Source organism: Drosophila ficusphila, unplaced genomic scaffold, assembly GCF_018152265.1.
Source record: "Drosophila ficusphila isolate 14025-0441.05 unplaced genomic scaffold, ASM1815226v1 contig_106, whole genome shotgun sequence".
NCBI classification, from domain to species: domain Eukaryota; kingdom Metazoa; phylum Arthropoda; class Insecta; order Diptera; family Drosophilidae; genus Drosophila; species Drosophila ficusphila.
This window is the reverse complement of record NW_025063993.1, coordinates 11,738,474-11,761,908: the sequence shown is the minus strand read 5'-3', so window position 1 is coordinate 11,761,908 and position 23,435 is coordinate 11,738,474. Positions and strand designations below refer to the sequence as shown.

General features: G+C 39.3%; 1 protein-coding gene and 1 long non-coding RNA gene across 2 annotated transcripts in view; one reads left to right on the top strand and one right to left on the bottom strand.

Moving 5' to 3' along the window:
- LOC108093097 overlaps positions 1–23,435 on the top strand; it is a 60,547-nt gene that overhangs the window by 34,737 nt on the left and 2,375 nt on the right. Inside the window, exons 3-5 of the mRNA XM_017193033.2 lie at positions 1,234–1,736; positions 16,025–16,127; positions 19,748–19,770. Coding sequence (XP_017048522.1) covers positions 1,352–1,736; positions 16,025–16,127; positions 19,748–19,770 — 511 coding nt within the window. The 5' untranslated portion in view covers positions 1,234–1,351. The remainder of the gene's footprint in view (positions 1–1,233; positions 1,737–16,024; positions 16,128–19,747; positions 19,771–23,435) is intronic.
- Positions 220–805, bottom strand: LOC108093098. The gene is made up of 2 exons (XR_001771465.2): positions 508–805; positions 220–441 (listed from the first exon to the last, which is right to left on the bottom strand). It is a non-coding gene; the product is annotated as an uncharacterized LOC108093098 (long non-coding RNA).

Sequence of the window (23,435 nt, the reverse complement as noted above, 5' to 3'; positions counted from 1 at the left end):
AGTGAGTGATTCAATGGAGCAAAACGTGAGCTAAAGACGTGATCCAACAACAACAACAACAGCAACAATTGTGGCAACAACCAAAAGCGTTTATACGCCTGATGAGCGAAACTGTGGGGCGGTCGAATGCTCGATACGGTCGGCCTTTTGAAACGATATAACAATTTTTGTTATTCACTTGTGATATTTTATTTTTTCCCCACGAATCAATCACAATGATTATGATAAATGATTTCGGCGTTTTTTATTTATTCACTATTTTCTTTCAAATTCCCATTGTCTGAATGGTATTTATATCTTTCAAAGTTTTTCGGTGTATGATTTTTTCATTTTTTTTTTTTTTTTGCATTATTAAGCCGGATAATGGACGATCAGTGAGCTGAGCTTGTAATTGCCGGCTTATAAATCACGGTGAAAAGATATAATTTTGGCTCCGATGATCTGTTGGCCGTTGGCCGACTCTTTGATTAGCACATTTGTCTGGGGTTTCACTTTTAACGTACTCACCGCTGACCCATTGAACTACAAATACTTTTGGATTTTGTTTTTTCAGGCCAGCTAAAGTTTAATGCTGATTTATTTCTGACGTTCTTTTATCAGCCGTTTTTAATCTTGTTAGGAAACTTCATTAGTGTCAACTGGCAGTTTTCCTAGGCTGATTAATGTGTGTCAGCCGGGAGGGAAACTTTTTGGTAGCCTAGGTGGAAAAACCTGTCTGCCACCCAGGAAAACTCTGCCTCAACGGTTACGCCTCTTTTGTGTTAGTCAGCGGCATTAAGTCTTTATTGTGTGGAATTATTAATTGGGGTGGACGTTGGGGGTGTGCATAGTAATAAGTTGGGCTTGTACAAATAAAATAATAAGGATAACCAAACACCGCAAATGGGCATTCCACAGTTTTGGTAAAAACTACTTTCAAAATACAGTAAGCAATCGAGAGATTGAATGATTAGAAAATTGTAGTTACCCAAAAGAATTAAACACAAATATCAGATATATTCTCTCTTCCGTATTTGTAAAATGTAGTTTTTTTTTGTATATAAAAATTCCTTTTTAGCTTTTTATTAAAGCAATTTTCCAGTGTCTGCTAACTAGCTCAACTTGCCGACCAGTTTTGGTCACCAAATTTGACAACATTTGCCAATATTTATGAATTATTTCGACTGACTTTATTTTTCATACAAATGACTTGTCTTGGGCAACCAGTTAACGAGTTTAACCGCTTCATTGCAGACTCGCCCAGACGCACACGACGATCCAGATCCAGATCCAGATCCATATCCAGATCCCGATCGAGATCGAGATCGATGTGGCCGGAGCCCACCGACTGAGGTCCGCCAGAAGGTAGAAAATGGTGGACATTTACCAGGATGCCAGCAGTACGCTGCGCTCCGTGTTCCCGAACTCCCGCCTGGATTCGCTGGCCGGAGCGGATCGCCGGATGGAGAGTCAACTGCCGGGACCTCCGGATCCGGATGCAGTCACCACGCCCTCGAGCATCGGCTACAATCCGCTGAACGACGACGACTGGTGGGCCAATGCCATCGAGGTGGACACCTTCGATTCGCCGCTGGCCTTCGATGCCAGCGAAAATGGTCTGTGGAACGGACACTTTGTACCGCCGCCGCCCCGCCCGCCCTTCCTGGATGAAAGCGTCGCCGCCGACGGCCTGACCACCTGTGATCTCTGCACGTGGGCCTGGCAGCGGAATGCCTACTCCCTGGATGGTTCCATAGGTGAGTGCACAGCATTAGTACCCATCCCTTCCCGGCTCCCCGAAAAGGGCGCTCCTGCTCTCCTGCTCCTGTCGTTTTTCAATTAAAAATCCTTGCCAAGACAATAATCTGGCGGCCGTGCATCGATCGCTGATATCAATTTATCAAACTGATGTTGGGCGTGCGTGGCTCGATTGCTTTTCGGCAAGCGAGATGGAGAGACTCCTCCTTCGCCGTCTTTTACACTAAAAAAAAAGAATAATAATAGTATAAGAAAAAACTAAATTTATGTGCATCAATGCATTAAAATCTGAATCAATCCTATATCACATGTTTTTTTTTTTTTAATTTAAAAGTTCCTTATTTGTAATATATTTAAAAAAAAACTTTTTTTGTACTTCATCTCATCTTTTTTTTTTTTTTTGCTGTGTGCACTTGCGTTTGCAAATTTAATTTGCACACATAACTCTTTGTGGCAGCTTTTGGCTTAGGCGTTGTTTCGCCAAAGTTACAACCCGCGATCCGGGGATCCACCAGCACTATCGCCCCGGCTCATCGCCAGTAATTTGTCTCTGCGCTTGTAAAAGAAATCGGGCGGGGAAAAGCGGGGAGAAGGCGGCGGCTTAGACGCGGAAAAATTTATGAAAATATGAAGCAGTGGGCGTGGGCAGCTATAGATGGGTTAGATAAGATATATCCAGCGCGCTTTTTAATTTATCCAAGAACAAATGGAGCTAGGCGAAGGACTGAACTACGGAAATTCGGGGAAATGCACAGCCAAACTAAAACTACTCAAACTCCACATTAAAAGCCGGCTTTCATTAACGTTAAATGCAAATTTCGCCCTGCGGTGGAAAACCTGTTAGAACTCACCCCATAACCCAAATAATATTCGTAACAGCACAAAGCGAATGCCAAATGACCGCTGTCCATACATTTCGTGGTAGAGGTGGCCGCGTGAGAGGATTTTTATTAAAGGAGTATAGAGTTATAAAGTTAACAAGCTTGAAATTTTGGTTTTTATAAGAAAAAATAAGTGTCAAAAAATACCTTGCATACCATTATTTTTAATTTTACACCAAAGACTTAAATAACAACAACATTTGAGTACATTTAACACCTAAAATATTATAGCTATAACATAAAATTTTTCACAGCACGCCCAAATTTACTTCACGAGCGAATCTCAAATAAACAGTCCGCACTGTGGGATGGGATATGGCATGGCATTTAGCCGTTTGCCGTATTTGATTTCCAGGAATCGCTTTCAGGGCAAATTGAAGTCATTATACATAGTAAAACTTCGCCGAGCCGGAGTTCGAGGTCCAAAACGCAGGCTGCGATGGTTGCCTGGCGTTATTAGGCTAATTATAGAGGCGGACTGGAGCTAGTGGCGAAACATTTCAGCTTTTCAGTATATACATACATATATATAAATGACTTTATTCATGCCGACTGGGCGACTGTTTGTCGCGCCGAATGTCTGGGATTTCCTGCAGCCCCAAACGACGTGTCAACTAATTTGCAACACTCACCTGGACGTGGGGCAGCACTTCCATGGAAGTACCTGCGGCAGCCTTTGGCAAATATTTTATTTTATTTTTGATTTTTTTTGGCGAAGGGATTAAGCCCGCTCTGAGAAGAACCGCAACACAACAAAAAATTTGACTAATGTCTTAATTTTGTGCTTAGGTGTTTGCTGCGGTTCGTTTCGGTTTTTTCACCGGGGTCCAGTCATATCGGCTATGGTGGTACACTACACTATAGTTTATACTCCCTGAAAAAGCGGAAAAGTCGTGCCTGGACTGCAGCGAATGCCATTCACTTCGCTTCATCTCGTCGGGTCTCTAAATTGAGTTTTTGCATGTCGTGCCCATGTCTGGGGACTTTGCTTTGTTTCTGCCCAGGTTACTGCGGCTCTCTGTTTCTGTTTCGGTTCTCTGCCGCACAATTGACAGCTGAATAAAATGTTATTATATTTACACCATAATTTGCATGGCAATTAATCAAATGGCATGCGAAATTCGACAACGGCAACGGAATGGTAAAGGCAATCCCAGGCGACACATTTAGTTGGTGGGTGCCGAGGTATTTCTGGGAATTATTCTAACAAAGTTCGCAAACGAAATAACAAAAAGCGAACCGAAAAGTTTCGACCCGCCTAAATGTCTTTATTAGGAGTTCAGCTGGCTGAAATGGAGCTCGTTAGGGTTAGCAAAAAATAAGGTATGAGACTTATTTCAAAAATAGTAGCCCCTCAGGAATTTGTTGTTTCAGAGAACCTTTTTGGGAAAAACATAAGAAGCTTACACACGTTTTGGATGTTGATTAAATGGCTTATTAATTAATGGATTGATACTGCCTCGTTTCCATGTTTTCAGAAGGAAACAATTATTTAAGTCTTCAAAGAAATGAGGAAACTATTTATTTTCAACCCCGCTGGTTTTTCCTTTCCCCAACAGACACTTCCATTTATCGAACCATTTCAATAATAGGATATCCCTATTTTTATGGTACTTCCTGCTAGCTTAAAGCACTCGTTTGGCCATTCTAGTCTCACATGTTTTTTGCTTTATGGCAGATTAACCTAACCGCTTGATTATTTCAACAACATATTTTGTATAATTTATGCCCCACTTTATGCCTCCCGTCGCACCCATAACAATAACAAAACGAAAAAAGAACGCATAAAGGGTAACAATTCTATATTCTGCAAATATTTACAGCAATTTGTGGCACAATAATAAAAAGGAAAGGTCTCAGAGTCCGAAGCCAAAGTCAGAGCAAGCCAAACCAAACGAAACCCAAAAAAGGACTCGTGTTTGACTTTGTGCGGCTGTTGAATAAATGTTTTATAGCAATAACAACGATATCAACAACATCGGGGGAACAATGAGTAAAGGCCAGGTCCGTCCAACAAAAACAGCAGCTGTTGAAGTCGACGGCTCCTTCCGCTTATTTTGATATTTTTATTGTGGTGGTGGAATAAATTCAAATAAATAAATTTAAGTTGCTGACTTTCGTCGCATAAAGCATTACATGGCAACGAAACGAATTCTGAAGTTCTCGCCGTCCTTTTCTGGTCCATTAGAGCCTTTGTCCTCCGGCTACATCATAAATATTGAAGGACCATAGACGAAAGCATTTATGGCCAGATTTATGCTAGCTCAACGCAATTCGAAAAGTTATTTCCCTACAATAACAAGATTAGTAAAACATATGATGCGATAAAAGCTGGAGTGGGAATAAGAGGCTTACAACTTTAACAGTTCCTTAAATGTTGATAAAGATCTGCATACTATTTGGCTAAAATACTAATATAAGCATGAAAAATTTATTTCAATTGGAATTCAACTCGCCATTGTTTAAAGCATTTCCCAATAGTTTTCGATCAACTTCCCATTTAAACTTTAATCCATCTTCTTTTATTTGCTAACAAATAGTTCAACATTTTCCGCTCCGGCTGTGTTCATTGACCATTGGATACCACTCGTAAACGCCAAGCTTTCGTCCAAATACATGACTAATCTGAAGATTATAAAGCTTATGCAAAACCGCAAGAGACGTGATTCGTTTTTTTTTTTCGGCATCTGTTGCGAGATATTCGAAATGTAAGCGGAAATGAGTGAATTTTTTTAGAGTTTTATTATTCGTTCTTGCCACTTTTTGTGATGTACTACCTCGCGGTTCCTTCTGTGTGCTCTGAGTCGTATAATTGTTGCAGCGAACGCACTGTGGCCTGAAGCCATAAAAAGTAAACATAACACACAGCCCCGAGGAGCTGAATGGGGAAGTGAGAAAACTTATTTGCTATTTTCATGGAATTTTCCATAATTTCTGCTTCGCTTGTTGTTGGAGTTTCCTCCTAGATTTGTTCGCTTTTTTGTGGCTTTCCCCCCACCCAGCCATGCAAAAATGTTTTAAAAAGATAAACAAGAACCGCTCGGGAAAGAGATCGAAAAATTATTATTACTGCCAGTGCATCAGAAAGATTATGACGGTACTGGCTGGCTCTTTTCTTCTGTTTCTGTCTTTTTGTGTGTGGGATTTTTTTCCACAATATTTTTAACTTTGTTTACATTTTGCATTTTTATTGTGGCGTCGTCGTGGACTCGCTCCCTTGCTCAGTTTTGCTCCGCTTTTGTTCCTTTTTTAATCAATTAGGGCGAGTCTTGCGTAGGGGGAAGAATCGGAGTCCCCGGGCAGAAAAATGAGATCACAGCCCCGAGAAACGTGCTGGACCACACACACTCTGTATAAGAAACTAAAAAATGCGGGCGCAGAACTAATAGAATTGCTGAAATGCTGATTAAAATAGTTTTCACTTTTTAATTACAATTTATGGGCTTAATTTCGTGCCATTATTCTTGGGGCTTCGTCTGAAACGCTTTAATGCAGTAAGAAAAATTTATTGAAAACCAAAAAACATAAAGTTTACTTTCCAAAAGTTTGATCTATGAACATCATACGTTATATGCTACAACATATAACATGCAATATAAGAGACAACTATGTGAAAGCACCAGTTGTTAACTTGAACAAATATTTTATTTAGAATAAACATATTATTTTTTTAGGTGTACTAATTATTAGTGAAACGATATCCGACTCCTCTTTTCAAGATCAAAGAGCCATCTCGCAAAACGTCAGACAAACATTGTCTCGTTCTCTGGCGACAACTTCAAAGGAAACCGTAGACTCACTTTTCCAGCGCCCAAACATAAACACTTCAGAAGGAGGAGTACACTATATTCGTTGGCGTTGAAAAATAAAAATTAAAAATCAATTTTTCCTAGACTTCTCCCCCACATAAAAAAAAACATACAGCTCATTAGCAAAGGGGGAGGTGGAGCAAAAAAATAAAAGAAAACCAAAACTAAATGGGAAACTTACGAAATTTTGCACCGAGGCGACAAATTCTGTCTGGTATATTTTTAGGGACTGAAAATCTAATTTACTAATGAGCCGTGAGCATTCGAGAAATGCACATAAATTTCGCCTAATTGAAAATCCATGCGCGGATAATTATGTGCGTCAGTCGGCATTAAATTTTCACCCGCTTGGATGGAATTTTGGGGAAAACTTTGTTTTGTTTCTCTGGGGAAATCCAGTTGGTGAGTGGTCGAGGTCAGTGTGATTGACACGATGGGTTGGGTGGCCGAAATGTAAGCCAGCGAAATTATTTACTGCCCCCTTGAAGATGCACTCAACACAACATTTTGCCCCAGCGGCAAGATTTAGGAGAAATTCAATCAGCATTTCGCCGGGAGGCAATTTAATTAGCTTCCCGCTTTAATGGCCATTCATCTAAGCCGTCAGCCCCCAGATGCAAGGCTAAACTCTCCACTTAGCGGCTCCGACTAGTGACCCCCAACTGTCATTCAAGTTGGCGCAAATTAAATTAAAATGTAGGTAAACTGAGGCCATTAAAGGCGAGACAAAAAGATCAGCGAGCCTGGCAATCAAATGGGTTATAAATTACGATCAAATGCGGTCCGGTTCTGCGGGAAAACAATTTACAAGGCAGGTGGGAGTGTGTACTGGCCTCTATTCATTAAAGAAAACCTCGCCAGATCAGAGCTCATAAAATTTTTATGAACTGACAACGACAGCAACGACACTCGTCGCTCCTGTCCCCCCGAAGCAATGTTTACTGTAACACCTAATGTTTAACTAATTTCAAATATGTTTTTACGACACACAGCCTACCTGGTCAGCCCTCAGAAATAAGCCAGAGTTGTTCCGTTTTATGAGGGAACGTTGCCTGTTCTACTGTTTAAATTTTGATTAGACGATTTGTGGCGTAGATAAGCTCCATGTAACTGTTGACTTTTTTTGGGTCGGACCCCGAGTCGTATATAGTGATCGTGCCATGATATCAATCCACACTAGGAGAAAATATGGGATATAAATGTAGATATCAACACTCAGTTGAAGTAAAAAGTATACCTACAATATGTTTAACAACTTATAAATTACTAATTTTAAAGGTATAACTGAGGAGTTTTTAGAAACTAAAAAGTATGTTAAATTTTTTTCAGTGCAGGCCCCATTCGCTCTGTAACATTTTGCATTTGCATAGGCGAGCGATATGAATCAACGAAAAACAGTAAAATGTCTCTCTTTTCGTCTCGTTTTCTACGTTTTTTTACGATTTGCCCCTTGTTTGTTTAATTGTCTTTTACTGTGGCATTTAAGGTTGACTTTCGTTTTATTATTTACGGCGTTGTGTCAACAGTTCTTTTTTTTACCCACGGAGATATCATATACAGAAGAACTTTTATACTTGCCACGATGACGATCCAAATACTTGAGATAGTTTTTTATCAGAAAGGGGGAAACAGTCTGATGGGAAAATAATCTATTGGTCACATGAATTGATCCTTACATAAGCCATAAAATGCCAGCAAAGTTTTCTTGCGGGGCTTACCACACCTCAGGCCCTTTGAAAACTATTAAAAGAACTTTAGACTATATACATATTTGAGATTAACCTAATGCGCCGTATAAATAATCAGCTATCTGAAGGAACCAGCGTTTTCCATTTGCCTTAAAAGAGTGGGTGTGTTTTTATGAAGTTTCGGAATGGCATTCCAAAAATAAAGAATATTCTTGCCGGCTCATAAATAAAACATCTCATTTTTATAAGCTCTGGGGGCGCATAAAAAATATTTCAAACAATAAAAAGAGCTTTCTGCACCAATTAACATAGCTCCTCGGGAAATGAGGCATTTATATGTCGCCGTTTCTTGGTAAATTAAAATTTGGCTTACGCTTCATTAAATCACAAATTTGAATTTGTTTACTTTGGTTCCATCATAACCAAATATTTTTCCTTTGGGCTAAAGTTTAGGGCCTAATTGACTTTGCCTATAAAGTTCGCGGCTCACAAAAACGCACACAAATATATGCCGACAAGATTTATATTTGCCTCAAAGTTTTCGTGGAATTGCAAAGGAGGCGAATATACAAAACTAATTAAAATTCAACTTGGCAAAAAGTTTTCGCCTAAGCAATAAATATTGTAAAATATGTACTCTGACACGCCCACGCCCCTCGTTTCACATCCGTTTCCTGGGAATGGTCGCATTCCTTCTTGGCTTTGCCATGCTGTTCCATTTGTCATTCGAGTGCCAAAGTTTTTTGGTGGCAACTGGGAAAACTGCCATCGATAGGTTCGTTCCCATTTGAAAGTTGCCAAATGTTGCCAGGGTTAAGACTCAACGAAAACTTGGTAAGCTCTCGCTAAGAATAAAGTAATACGATTAATCAGCCTTTGGGTTAACAGAAACTAATGAGAAGTCTGCGGGGAGAGCATTAAGTTTGATAAATTGCGTTCATTTGAATAGAAGGCTGTGCTGAGTTCGACCGCGAAGGATCCTATATCACAGAACAATTAAAATCGCTGTCCATAAAACTCATTTCAAGAAGCGACAACAAAACACCTGAGCATTACACAGACATTTATCATGCGGCACTAAAAGTCAAACAGGAACTGGAATTTTATTTACCTGTCTAGCCATGGGTATTACCTGGTCTTAGCCACGGGGTGCCCCCGCTGGAAAGGACAAACTAAAGAGGGAAGGTGAAATGTTTGCCCCAGAACGCGTGTGATAAACCTAATGAGCAAAGGGCACTTGGGAAACTCACGATAACGATCGGAAAACGCTTGCCTTTTTGGAGACACCGAACCCAGCCGAGAAAATCGTGTGCCGTGTGGCATATAAAAACTGTTGTCACTTCATTGCCATGACATTTAAATATTTCAATTTGTGATACAGCGAATCGAATGCCTAAAAGGTTTCCTCTTTCTAAAGAAACACACCACGAGATATAAAATTCAATTAAGACATTTCAACATTAAATGAGCCGCCAAAAGAGCTACGAATGAAGTGGCCCAGTGAAATATCTGAGAAATATGCAGACGAGATTCTCGGACATAATTCTGCTTCTAAATAATTACATGAATGTTTAGTAGATAATTTGTTGGCATTGTTATGCAAATTCGGTTCGGCACGAAAAGGAGCGAAGAGTTGCAGCTATAATTGAGACATTTGATTGTATGGAAATGCCATCTACATTCTGGATGCCTCCGCATATTAAATGAGAATTAAAAAAGCCACGGCTTTCGCTTCTCCTTATTAATAATGATAACTCTTATGTAGATTTTATGTCTGCCTTTTTTTTGTCGGTTTCAGTTTTCTGTCGGCCAGCTTGACAAATGGCGGAGGCCGAAAAAATTCCCTTCTGCTTCTGGTTAATTTGCCTGGTTTCTCTGCGATCCGATCGCTATCAAGTCGCGGGTAATGCCTAATTTATGTGGCAACTCTATTCGAGTTTAATTTATGCCTGCCACCAGTTTTCTTATATCACTCTTTTTCGGTGGTTTTTCACAAGCGTGTTAATGCACTAATTGTTTTTGGCAATTAATCAATGTTTATGTGGGAGAAAAGTTTCCGTCTCTCGTGCCGCAAACAAATAAATAATAATTTACGTTGACATTACATTAATCCAATGCAATGTCTAGGCCCAGAAACACCACCCCATTGTAGCATTTCCCATACAGATCCCAGTTGTTAAATTGAATTTCCTTGCTCTTTTGCATAATTGAATTTACTCTCGCCGGGCTTGGCCCGTTTCTATCTTCTGTGACAGTCAACAGATTTCGGCTTTTACTTGCCAAGTCAAAGGCATTTAATGGCATTATGCCAATATATCTGCATTGGGTGCCAAACGGCAGGAGGGGGCTCCATTTGCCTGGCTAAAATGTAACCAACAGCAGCGAAAAAAAATGGGAGTAATCAAGACAGGCAAAAAACTTGGCAGACAGCTGGGTTGGCAGCTTTTTTTAAGTTACAAGTTGCGTTTCCAAGTTTTTTGCTGAGAGAGGTTCAATTTAAGGTGGCTTTTAGGGAAATACTGCAGAGTATTGATTACTAATTCAGCTTATCCTGGAGAAGATGTCCTTTACTTAATGGATACCAGATTTTATGTATTCTACTACTAAATTCTAATACTAACTTATTAAAAGGTTTTTTGAAATAATATAATAATTATTAAGGGTAGCTCCCACTTTTTTTCAATTGCCATAGTTCTTTCATAAGACTAACAATATTTACTGAAGCTTGGACAAATAACTAAACGAAAAACACCCCCGCAAACGAAAAAATCCATGTGCAGTTCACTAAATTACCAACAATACCACTTGCCACTGCGGTAAAATTAAGTCATTAAATACACAAAAAAACGGCCACTGAAAACTCTGAATAAACAATGGCTAATGATGGCCACAGTAGCCAGTTTCTCTCACCTGCCACGAAAAAAATGAAAAAAAAAAAACAACTCGGAGAGGTAATTTTCCAACATGGTAGCAACTGAAATATCGTGTGGTATTGACCACAAATTAACAGTTGTAACCAAGCCGCGTTCCCCCCGCGCTCCGCTAGAAACGCAAAAACGCTGGCCATAAAAAAATGTTACCAACTCGTCTGCAGTGCGTAATTACGGTGCACATTACCAGCACACGGGGATACACATTTGCACTTAATTGTGGCGCTTAATTAGACCAAAAAGGTGCAGACTCAGGGAGACGAAACAGACGAAACCCAAAACCCAGACAATGGCCCAGAGCAACTGACGAGTGTCGAGTGCTGTTTGAAGAGTGTTTCACATGCAATTCAATTCAAATGTATTTACATGACATCCCATCCCACTCACCACTCCGCACTCCGATTGACAACTCAATTTCGCTTTAATTGTTTGTGCTCGTAATTGTTGTTATCGCTGGTAGCGAAAAGGGAAAAAGGATTTTCATTGCGCTAATGATACTTTTAAGCCCCCCAAGTCAACTGCAATTAAGTTGGTTACGAGAAAAAGCAAAAGAAAAGGAAACAAAACGAGAAACCTGAAAATTTGCTGAAATTGTATGCGAAATTCCTGTGAGCCGAACTTCTGTTGAAAATTTTCGGCATATGTCGCATCTTTGCCTTCATTCCCAATCCCAATCCACATTTCGTATCTGTATCTTGTATCTGGTGGCGCCGCCGCTGGGGGTCCTGTCAGTCCCCCGATTTCCCCCCGCTCTCGATGTCTCTGCGCCTGCGCATTCAGTTTAATTTTTATTTCATTTTCGCTGACAATTTGCAGCCGCTGACCAGAAAAAAATACTGCATATATATATATATAAATATATATATACATGCAGGGCAGGGAAAAAACATTTTTTCAGTGCGTTTTATTTAACGACTTTCGGTCGGGACGCATGTTGCACTTTGCTGTTGTTGCTGTTGTTCATTTGATTATCGCCACTGTCGCCATGTAATTTATTATATTGGCTTAACCGAGTACGCAACCTGGCCCTCTTTTTTATGGCTTTAACCTTTGGGCAACCGCCGCGTTGCTGACATTATTTAATTTGTCATTTAATTTTTGTACGCTTTTTTTCGTGCTTTCTTTCTTTTCGGGAATCGAGTTTATTCAGCCATATGTTCTTCTTGACAATTTGTAAGAAAGTTGGCAAAAGAAATATCTGCGCATATGCAGTGACAGATATATGTGCTTATTCGAGGTGTGTTTGACTTTTGACACACATCTGTTATTTCCTTAAAAAGATATGGCTTTAATTTAAGGGTTTTAATTAAATCTTGGAGGGTTTTTAATATCCATATCACTTATGTTTCCTCATCTTAAGTTATTTATTAAGAAACGGTTTAAGAGGAATGATTTCAGATAAATAAACTTTCATTTTTTGTTTGTTATATTTGATTTACTGAGCAAATTTCTCTTACCGTTTTAATTATCGCCTAATTAATCATCTCGAATTTAATTTAACTCGACGTATCGCCCACCGTCGTCGCTCGAAAATTCCAATGCCAAAAAAGTCGCTAAATCATTTCTTAATTGCTCAATTTGAAAACAAATGCGACCATTTAATTTAATTGTGTGGACTGTTAATTGAGTCGTAGTTTGGCCAGCCGATGCCTTTTATTTCTGCACGAATTTCCAGGCCCCTCGGCCACGCCCCCTGCCGCCCCCTGATACGTTGTTAGATAATGCCGGGGAAACTTGTTGTCTGTAAGCCCGCCTGTTCATTTTCGGCATTTTTGGCCATGCAATTAAATCCAAAAAAAAAATAAACGGGGGAAAAATGAAACTGCGACAGTTTTCGGTGCCCAAATGCTCAGCTGCATTGCCGTGGGCTGCCGATTTTAATGATTTACAGCAGTAGCTGGACTTTGCCGGCTCTCCCACTTTGGCAGGTGGGCTAAGCGGTGTCGAAATTTGCATATGGTATACATGCATTATGCGATAATGTGCAATAAACGTCGGGGAATCGAAATTATGTCGCTGGCTTTCGGCATTTGAGATACAAGCCTGTTAACTCACTGAGATAACTTGGCGATGGTGGAACCATAAATCTTGAGAGCATTTGGCCGAAACGCATCATCAATCATCTCGGCATGCAGATCGATTATTACAATTGCCGACAGACAGACAAACAGACGCGAGTTGCCAGTTGTGAGTTGGCGGCGGTTGCATCTGCGGGCCCTCATTTGTATCTGATGGATGTATCTGCGGCAACCTCCTGCTGCTGCTGCTGTTGCATGCACAGTTTCGCGGAAAACTTCGGCACAGCTGCAGCAACATTTGCTCGTGTCAAGTCCTAAAAGTTCCAAGAAAAGCTAAAACCACTGGCCATGTTCTATGCCAAAAATACAAAAAAAAAAAAAGGAAAAACAGAAAACAAAACTGAGGCATTACAGACTCCACTGTCCATTGTCCGGCACGAAATTATTTTAATGAGTTGCCAATTAGGTTCGAAAGACCATCGAAATAGATCAGTCAGGGAGAGGGTCTGCTAATAAATACCTGAGAGCAAATACCTGAAATCAGACCGATTGCGTAGAGCGGTGAGCTGCGCACACCTGTTGACTGCCAGCGAGTGGCATAAATACGAGCTCGACTGGCCGGATAAAAGGGTCCCCATCTTGTCCTCGGACGGAGCTTGATGTTTTAGCTATTTACGAGTCTTTTGTGGGATTACGTTCGGATCGGCCCCTGACAGCATCCGACAGGCCAAAAGTCCTTGTTCCAAAAGCTGGGGGAAATGCCGCGAGCTGGAATGCAGATGGTGCAAGCAACCAAGACAGCTCTTCCTGAACCGCAAACTCTTCCAATTTTATTCCGATTTTAAAATAGCACACCTTTAAATTTTAATTGATTTGCTGTAACTCTTTTTTGTCTCAAAATTCCATTTCTGGTTCTTAGTCATAAATTTTAGAAAACCATGCCAAAGGTATTAAACTATACTTTAATTAAAGGAAACCCGCCTTTGGCTTAACATTTTCCAGCTGTTAATTTTAATGCAAATCTGCAAAGTCATTTATTTTCCCTGGAGATTGACTCACGCATAGAAGTCATGTGGCGATGCTCAACCATAAGTCAGTAAAATGCTTTATTTCTTTTCTCTCAACTCGTTAGTTCAATTAACAACTGGAGCTCGTTATTCCCATCTAATTTTCCCAGTCTTTGTTTTTTTTTTTCATTTTTTTGTTTAACACTTTCTGAGGCGCCGCTTATTAACGCGTTTCCTGCTGGCCACGCCCACATCCTCAATTCAAGCGAAAATTGCTTTTCACTCGCTCCCATTCTGTTTGTTATTAATTACCCAGTTTTCAAAGACGTTACGCAGTTACCAGTTTTCGAGGTACTCAGTTCAGGGCTGCCTCTTTTTTTGGCCAATTGAATTATGCCGAAGCGAAGACAATAAGAGGGGGGATTCACCGAAAGATGCCGCGGGGAGTGGAGCACAGAAAAAACATAATGGCGTTTGCTTTCATTATAGCACCGGGCATAGTATAAATATTTAAGCAACTGGCAATGAGATAACAAACGACGGGGCGAAAGGGTCGTTGAGCAAGAAAATTTATAAGCGCGAAAATGAGGTCAAAGGCAAAAGGAGGAGGCGTGACCCACGAGTACCAGGCAAATGTTGATAGTCCATTCATCAGTTAGTAGCGGCTAAATTAGGTTCATTTTGCTGGCCACCCTACTGTTTTTGTTTGTTTGCTCCCTAGGTAAAAGTTCACGAAGTTACAGGTGAAATATGATACAAAATCAAACAATAAATTAAGAAATTAGTATTATAAATTTAAAAAATATTTAAAAAAATGTAGAAATGATCTAAAATTTAATCCTGATACTTTTTATTAATTATTAATTAAAATAATTAAATTAATATAATACTTTGCTTCTATTATTTTTGTTCTTTTGAATACCAATGTAGAGTATAAATATTTCGACCTTCCCCCTCTTTTGGCAATCTGTTTGTTTCATCTTCAATTTCGCTTCGGCTTTTATCAAAAGGATATAAAACATAGCGTAGAAAGGCTAAAGGCGGGCTGAAATATTTATATGCGTGTTGATTTCTGTTTGCTGAATTTAACCTTTTTCCCCTTTATATGGCCGACCGATGCCCACTTAGAGATAACGGACTAGGCGAAAAAGGGTCAAAAACGCAGCCGCATATGTTGGGCGGTCAGAAAGAGATACGAATACGGTGGATGGTGCTGATGTGGATGTGGATGAGAAGGAAGTGCCCCCAACTTTTGCCGCCACTTCACTCCCATTGCGCGCCTCATTTAACTGCGGCCATAAATATTCTAAATCACCAGCGGGGGCAGCGACGTTAACGGCGACGTCAGGCTCAAGTTGTTAAGATAATAAAGTTTGTAATTAATTTTGCATCGTTAAATGCGCCGCACATATGTAAGTGAGCATTTAAGAAAAGTTATACCGCTCTCCAGTTTAATTCAAGTTCAGGTATTTTCGAGGGCGAATTTAATATCCTACCGCAAGCCTAATTGACTTCACTCACGAATTAAAGAGTTCCGTCATTTTATAGAACCAAACATCTTTAAATAAGTTGGGGAAAAATTAGTTTTACACAGGGTTTTCGAAGATAAGCATAAATGTATAAAAAAATATTAATAAATTGCAAAAAAAATTTAAGTTAAAATTTAATTATAATCGTAATGCGTGCCACCACTGTTCCCTAATTTATATACATAATTTAGCGTTATATATATGTACATATTTCATACGCCACTACGCATTCATATTCATAACTTTTTATGAATTCATCATCTTTATCGCCATCGCTCCATAAAAATTGCATAATCATAAACGTAGTTTATACAATGTCGGCCAGGCCGATCATCCAAATTTATTATGCTCATTACACACACATGCTTTAGATATATCTACGCTTATTTTTACTAACTACTTTTTTTCCGGCTTCCTCTTTGCAGAAACCGCCGGCGAACTTGGATGGGCATTCACCCTAATCATAGTTTCAATCATATCGGCTCTCATAGGTGCTATTGTAATGGTCATAGTTCTAAGATGTAGAAGGTAAGTCGCCACTTTTAGATTATTTAGTATATATTATAATACATATATTTTTATATAATACAAAATTTGAAATATAAATTTCAAAATTTTTGTACCTCACCAATTGCCTGAATACGGAAATTAGCTTTATATAAAATATTACAGATAATCGTAAGCTTGAACGGCTTTTATTATTTATGGAACCGCTAGTCATAGAAGGCAATTTCCATAAAACATTTTTGGCTTTTCTCAAACATGTTCAATTGCGGACAATAAATAAATTTGACTCTTCCCCAACGGACCTCATAAATTGACCGTTCAAAGTTAATTGGCCAAAACAAGCGGCGAATAAATAAAAACGCAAATAATAAATAAACAGTCACATTTTGGCATTTAGCTAGAAAAATACCACAATTATTCATGATAAAAACGGCAAATTACACACATGAGAGTTGGGAAGACGCGAGAAGAGGACGTTCAACTCAACTCTTAACCCGTTGACGACCCCAGCGATCCGTCATGTTCAGGCGACGGCGACATTTACAACGCCAGACAAATTGAATATAGACACTCGTACGAGCAGGCGACTTGGGCCAACTCTCATATTTGCGCGAATATCTGTGCTGTGGGATCTGTGTAACTATAAAGATTTACAATGCATTGCCCACACGGGCGGCACGAAGCGGCAACACCAGCAATTCAATTAAACGCCCACCAAAAAGTAAATAAAACCTCTTAAGTGAGTCAACGGCGGCGCAAAGGCAACAACGGCTGAGAATAATCGATGCCGAAAACAAAGGAACATGAAATTGCTTTATTACTTAATTGCTCTTTAAGCGAAATACAAGCCGAAACACAGAGCTTTGGCCGCAGGCGTTCCTATATGGCCAAAATCGTAGTTTTTGGAGTCTATCAAAAGGCCGTGGAGAGTGGGTCACACACTCCGATCGCCAGATATTTGCGATTTTGAGTACATTTAAATGGCCATTCGATCGAAAGGTTTCTTTTTTTTCTAGAGGTAGGGAGGGAGGGGGAGGGGGAGCGGTACAGAACAACACACGCGAGTGCCAAATTAACAGAAATCTTTGTCCAATTCGAATTGGCGGTTGCGCAGGCGCCGCGCTTGTTATTCAACTGCTGCCGTGGGCTTCCAGTTTGAAGTGGAAACGCTGGCCACATGTCGCGTCCAATTAAATTGTCATGTCGTCTTATTTGGCGGCATGTTTGCATAAAATTAATTTTGCAAATTATCCGCCCAAGACAAAACAAACAAATGCGCAAAGCAAGTCCAAACAGGAGTTCGAATGGAGTTGTTTGGATTGATGACTAAATGGATACGCCATGAGAAGGGAAGAGAAACTTTTAAATTATATGATTGAAACATAACATAAGCGAAAGTGTAATATAATTATAGTTATTATAACATTTAAATTTAATGCAGCATATTTAAGTTATACCTTTCAGAATAGTTTAATGAATGCCATAACTATCAATCCCTTTTGCTGCTACCAATCTCAGCTTTCCTCTAGCTTGTTGACTCAATCAACTTGCAGTTAGACTGCTATTCTCACGCTTTTTAGACCAAATTTGATTTTGCATTAATCACCTGTGGACCCCCCCCTCACCTGTACCCCTTGTCGGCCCGAATGTCACGGTGTTTGCCTTGCCGTCAGCCTTAGTCACTCATTTTGGGACTTGTTTTCGCAACCGTTTTCAGTTTCTCAGTTTTCCAGTCCGTCGGTGTGTGGAGCATGTCACGTCGTGGTCGGACGTGTTGGCTGCCAAATTAGCAGCAATTACATGTAATATCGGTTACACTTATTTGCATATTGATGCAATTCTCGATCTGGTCGTAATGGTGCTATAAATTTGCTTGGCACATGTCCCCACCAAGTCACCATGCTTTGCATTTGTTTCTGTATTTCTCTTGGCTCGACTTGATTTGTTTGGCTCGGCCACCTTATTGAGCTTAAGTCTTAAGTGGCACCTGCCATTCGGATTTCGTGTGCTTTTTTTGACAATGTTTGCTCAACGTCTAGACGAGGTAATGTCTTTCCAATAGTCACAGGGGCTTGTCGGAAAATTTCAAAGTCCCACTGCAATTGAGTCTTGTTTTTGACACTTGGATAATTTAAAGGATTGGTAAAACTGGAGTGGATTTTAATTAGGAGAGCTGGGCTTACACAACATTCATTTTACATAAATTTTAATGGATGGATTTTGGACGGTTATGATCAAAGTCTTAGCCTATATAAGTCCATGTTTCATTTTATTTGTATTACTTTTTGAATTACCAAATTTTATGATCTTTAATTGTATTGTAATAATACTTTCATAATAATAAACTAAATTGATTGATTACACAGTTACACTTAAACTAATGATATGTATACACAACAATATCCTTTTAAAGATATTCTTCACAAATTGACTAAATTAAGGTAATTGTGGGTAATAACCTTTTTAATAGCGCTGACCCTTTTAATTTAATCTCTACTATAAATACTCCACCTTTCTATATCGAATCCATTTAAAAAAACAAAACCAAGGCCCGCTCCTTTAAAATTATTTTAAGTTGGTCTCTTAGCTGCAAAAACAAAAGTCAAGTTTAAACCGCTTAATGCATTTAAGACACAAAAAGGCGTGTTCAATTAGCATGCAAAAAACTCGATCAACTACGAAAAAAGATTATAAAAAAAATCGAAACTACAAGCGCAGAAAATTGAACATAACGCGACGATGGAAAATCGTAGGAAAATAAGCTGAAAAACCCGAGCTAGGAAAATTAGCGCATAGCCAAGGCCCCCGAGACTGCTTGTTCAATTTAATTGAATTGAGGAGAACAAAAACTGCAACTGAAACTAACACTAACACTAAAAAAAAAAAAGAAAGAGAAAAACGAATTGGCAGTTGGGGCTGGAGTTGAGTTAACATTATAATCGATCAAGGCAAAGCGAGGGGAAAATGCAGCTCATGCCGCACTGCACTCAATCAATTCGGACAGACGGTTAATTGATACGCACAGATCGAATATATACGAGTACGAGTATATCGAGAGGTATATGGCCATTTAGGCCCCAGGTTCGTGCCGTTCGATGTGACCCAGAAAAGCGGAGTCAGCAAGTGCAAATATGTAGTTTGGCGAGGGAAAATGAAACGGATTGGAAAATGTGCTCCAGAAAAAAGACATAGAAAGCTATGGCTAGCACCTGCCGATTCTTAGATTCAGACACAAATCACTCAGGTCCAAATTCAGTTTTCGAGGCAAAATCTTCCTCACTGTAATTTTTTAGTTTTAATCTAATCGCAACAAATGGCGAATATGTTCCCTGGCTGCTGGATAATGCGATTCCGTTGTTGCCGGTGGTTTTTTTTATCGGCCCGAACAGATACTTTATATTAGCTTTATCGGTGTGTCAGTTCGCGTCACACGCAACTAGCTTTTAAAGCACTTGCGTGGCTCAAGTTTGTGTCTTGAGTCATTCGTTTGCCCAAGTTTGTGTCCTAAGTCATTCGTTTTGGCATTTGCCATTTTGTCGCTCGACAAGTTTGACATTTACTTTATACAAATTTATGCCCGACAGTCTATTAAAATTCTGTTTATTAATTGGTACACATTTTTTCTTTTCTTATCTTTTCAGAATTAAATCAGCGAATGCCAATGGTAAGTGAACAAATGTTTTCCCTGCTTCGAGTCAATATTTAAATGAGGGAAATGATTTGTTGGGGGCGATTAAATGTGTATTAGCAGTTTATATGAATAATGTTTGCTTTTATGGTCAATTATCTTCTAAGTTAAATACTCATTATTTAAAGTAGTCGATTAGTAGAATAGGATATTAAGTTTCTATCAATAAAAACAGCTTATGTCGGTATATAATTTACCAATAAATGTTGTATAGTATTAAGCTAAGTAATTTTAGTTCCTGTGCTTAGTTTTCTTCCATAAGCTCAGTTAGAACTTTTTAATTTAATCATTTCCTTTCCCATTTGCTCTCCACATCCATTGATGTTATGCCTTCAATCTCACTTCCTCAAAGAAACCTGATCACTTTGGCGTTTTTTGCCAGTCTTGATTAATTAGCCAAGCCAAGTCAGGTCAGGTTTTTTGTTACCTCTGCTCATCATCGAGGGTCTTGCCTTCTTTTTGCATTTTCATTTCCATTTTTAATTGCATAATTCTGCCGTTGCATGCAATTCAAAGAAATCTTTCGTTTCGTTCTGGACTCACCGATTCCCCTTTTATTTTTTGTTGTGTGGCAACATTTTAATTTGTTTTCTGCGACTGCGGCAGAAGGAAGGCAACTAACAAAATGAAGACAAATTTTTGACGACAATGCATGAACTTCACGTTCGTGCCACAAATCAGAGATGCTGCTGCTCCTCCTGCGGCAGTTGAAACCGAAACCGAGAGCTGAGAGCCGAGGGGATTATATTGCCCCGGGCTACGTGCTGGCTAAAACTTTCGAGTAAAAGAAAATTTGTAGACAAATTAAGGCAAAGGCAAAACAATTGTCATGGCCGCAGACTTCGTCAAACACGTTTAAAAATCGTGCAAAATGGGGAGAGGAAAAAATACTTTTTTTTTTGTTTGCTATTTTGATTTAGTTGCTCTCGACTCTGTGATTCTGGCCCGACTTTCAGCAGTAGGCGAATTATTGACAATCGATCCCTTTTCGAGTCGGAGTCTTTCCCTTTCTTCAGCCCACTCTCTCTCTCGAAGGCTTGGCGCCAATTTCACTGTCCGTCTTGTGGGCCTGACAATCGACATGCAGGACAAATTGTTGACGGCATTTAATGTCACAGCAGCCAATTAGCTGTCCCCATGAAAATGCTCGTTTCTTGTTGGTTTCCGTTTTTTTTTTTTTTGCCAAAAACTTTTTGTTGCTCACTTGTTGTTTGTGTTGTTTTTTTTCGGCAGTTTTCGTTGGTGGTACGCACGGTTGCATGTTGAGCAAAAAGAGAAAAAAAGAAACAACCAGAGAAACAAACAATCGCCACAAATCGTTAAACTGTCAGCAGCTTTTAAAGCGCGTGATTATGTCCAAGTCAAAGTCGGACTGAGTTGAGAGTTGAGAGACAAGCGCCAGTTGCCAAACAGTTTTTTTGCGGATTTTTTCCGAGTCTTTTTGTGCCGAAAGAGAAAATTTTCAATTGCCCAAAAATGCACATTTAAGTGGTGTTTATTTGTTGCAACATTTCTCGCAAAGGTGAAAAAGTTTTTCAATTCAAATGTTGCCTGTAAATTGTACGAATTGGGGTTTTTAAGTTTTTAAGCATTTCATTTATTTTTATATGGAACCGTAAGGTGTGGCGTTGTAATATTTTGTTAAATTAAAAACTGAAGTGTTCATTAGAGGTACTAATAACGCTTCGGCACTTAAAATATAACTAAAAGCTATTTGTTGTTGTTAAAAACGTTAAACGTAACGTCTACGGATTTCCTAATTTACATATTTTAGCAATCATCGCAAACAATCCCAACAAATAGGAATTGCACCATTCGTAGGTGTCAATTTCATAGGAATTCTTTGCAATTATCTTTGAACAGCAGCCAACGTGTCGTATGCGTAACATGATTTTAATTATGCATACAAAAAACTCACGATAATCAAGCAACAGACAAAAAATATATATATAAATAAGTGAAAAATGCTTTGACATTTGTGTGCATTGAACGGGCAAGAAATCGTACTGCGATTGGCATTATCTGGCCGACTATTAAGACTTCATTACACATGTCATATTTGCCATTTGCCCAGCTACAAAAAAGCAAAAGTTGAGGATAAAATAAAAATCCACATACCACAAATTAAATTCCGAAACCGAAAAGCTCGTTATTTTTCGTTTATTTATTTTTTGATTTTGTACGCTTTTCATTTGAACAAAAGTTGACTGCGAAATATTTTGTTAACAACAATTTGCCGTTTGCAGTTTCGGCTGCTGCCGTTCTGGTAACTGCGATAAGCAGGCAAAGATAAGAGTTCTGCAGTGGCTGTTATAAGGCACTAAAATACAGTGAGGACTACAGAGGAAAAACATAAATGAAAACCCTAAGAAAATATGAAAGACTTTATCATACTATTTCATTTCAAAGTTCAAACATAATTTGAAGAGCTTAAAATGTTTTTCTTAAATTTATAGCCACAATTAGTACATTTTTAAGTGGGCTTAGCATGTTTTGTGGCAATGAGAGCCCCCCCAAAAAAATCGTAAGTGCATTGTGGTTTCAGCTCAGTTCAACTTGCCGCGGCTCGATTCAGCTGAGTTAGCTGTGCAGTAGCCGCGGCAACATCGTTAACACGGCGCAAAAACAGCCATTAAAGCCAAGTTCCAGTTGGAGCTCGGTCTTGAAGCCATGGACTCTTGGAGTCTTGGAGTGGGTCTCGGAGTCTGGGACTTGTGTTTGTGGCATTGGTGACATGCACAAAATGCATGTATATGAGCACCTACGTACGATAACTTCGGTTTGGGGGTAATAATCGCCGCAGTCAAAGCCATTGCTGCTGGACATTCGCTTAGTCGGAGTACGTAAATCATAAGCATAAAACAGACTTCGACTGCAACTTCACAAAGCAAAATGCACAGGGAAAAATTGTTAGCTCTGCTGATATAAAATTTTAATTCTAAAAAGCTTAGCAGTATATCAAAAAAATTTTTAAATAATGATCCAATTTATCTCATGAAATAAGAAAATATATTTAATTACTCATTTAAATACCAATAGTAATATTATATATCATAGAAAAAAGTAATATTCTGACAAGCTTGTCATGCTTACAGTATCTGGTATATTTTCTCAGTGCATGGGGAACTGCATTATGCATGTGCATAACTTGGGAAACCTTCGGTCCCACTGTCGCTGCAGTTGCGTATGCACAACGCTAATTAGCTGAATCGCCCCAAGTGGCTCCATCTTTGCCGAGTTAATGAGAGTGAAAGGCGAGTTAAAATATATATAAAAAATATATATATGCACATTTTTGCGAACAGCTCTAGGCAAATTAGCTGGGGATGAGTTGGAAATTCGAGACCGTGGCGGATGTTCGGATGTTGAGAACAGGTCTACTTCGTTTACGACCAGCAATTATACTTGTTTGCGTACTGCGCTTCTCAATGAGAGTTCGGCGTTAGTTGTCTATAAATTATGAGCTTAATGACGGGAGAGGTTTTATGGAATACCGGCGCTATTTGAGATTTTGAGTGCTTTTCCGTTGGTTGAGTCACTCACACACACCGAACTCCCATTAACCTTCCCATACCCACTTGGGCAATATGAGATCACATGTGCTGATATCGGAAAGGAGAAACATTTGGCATTTTCGGCCA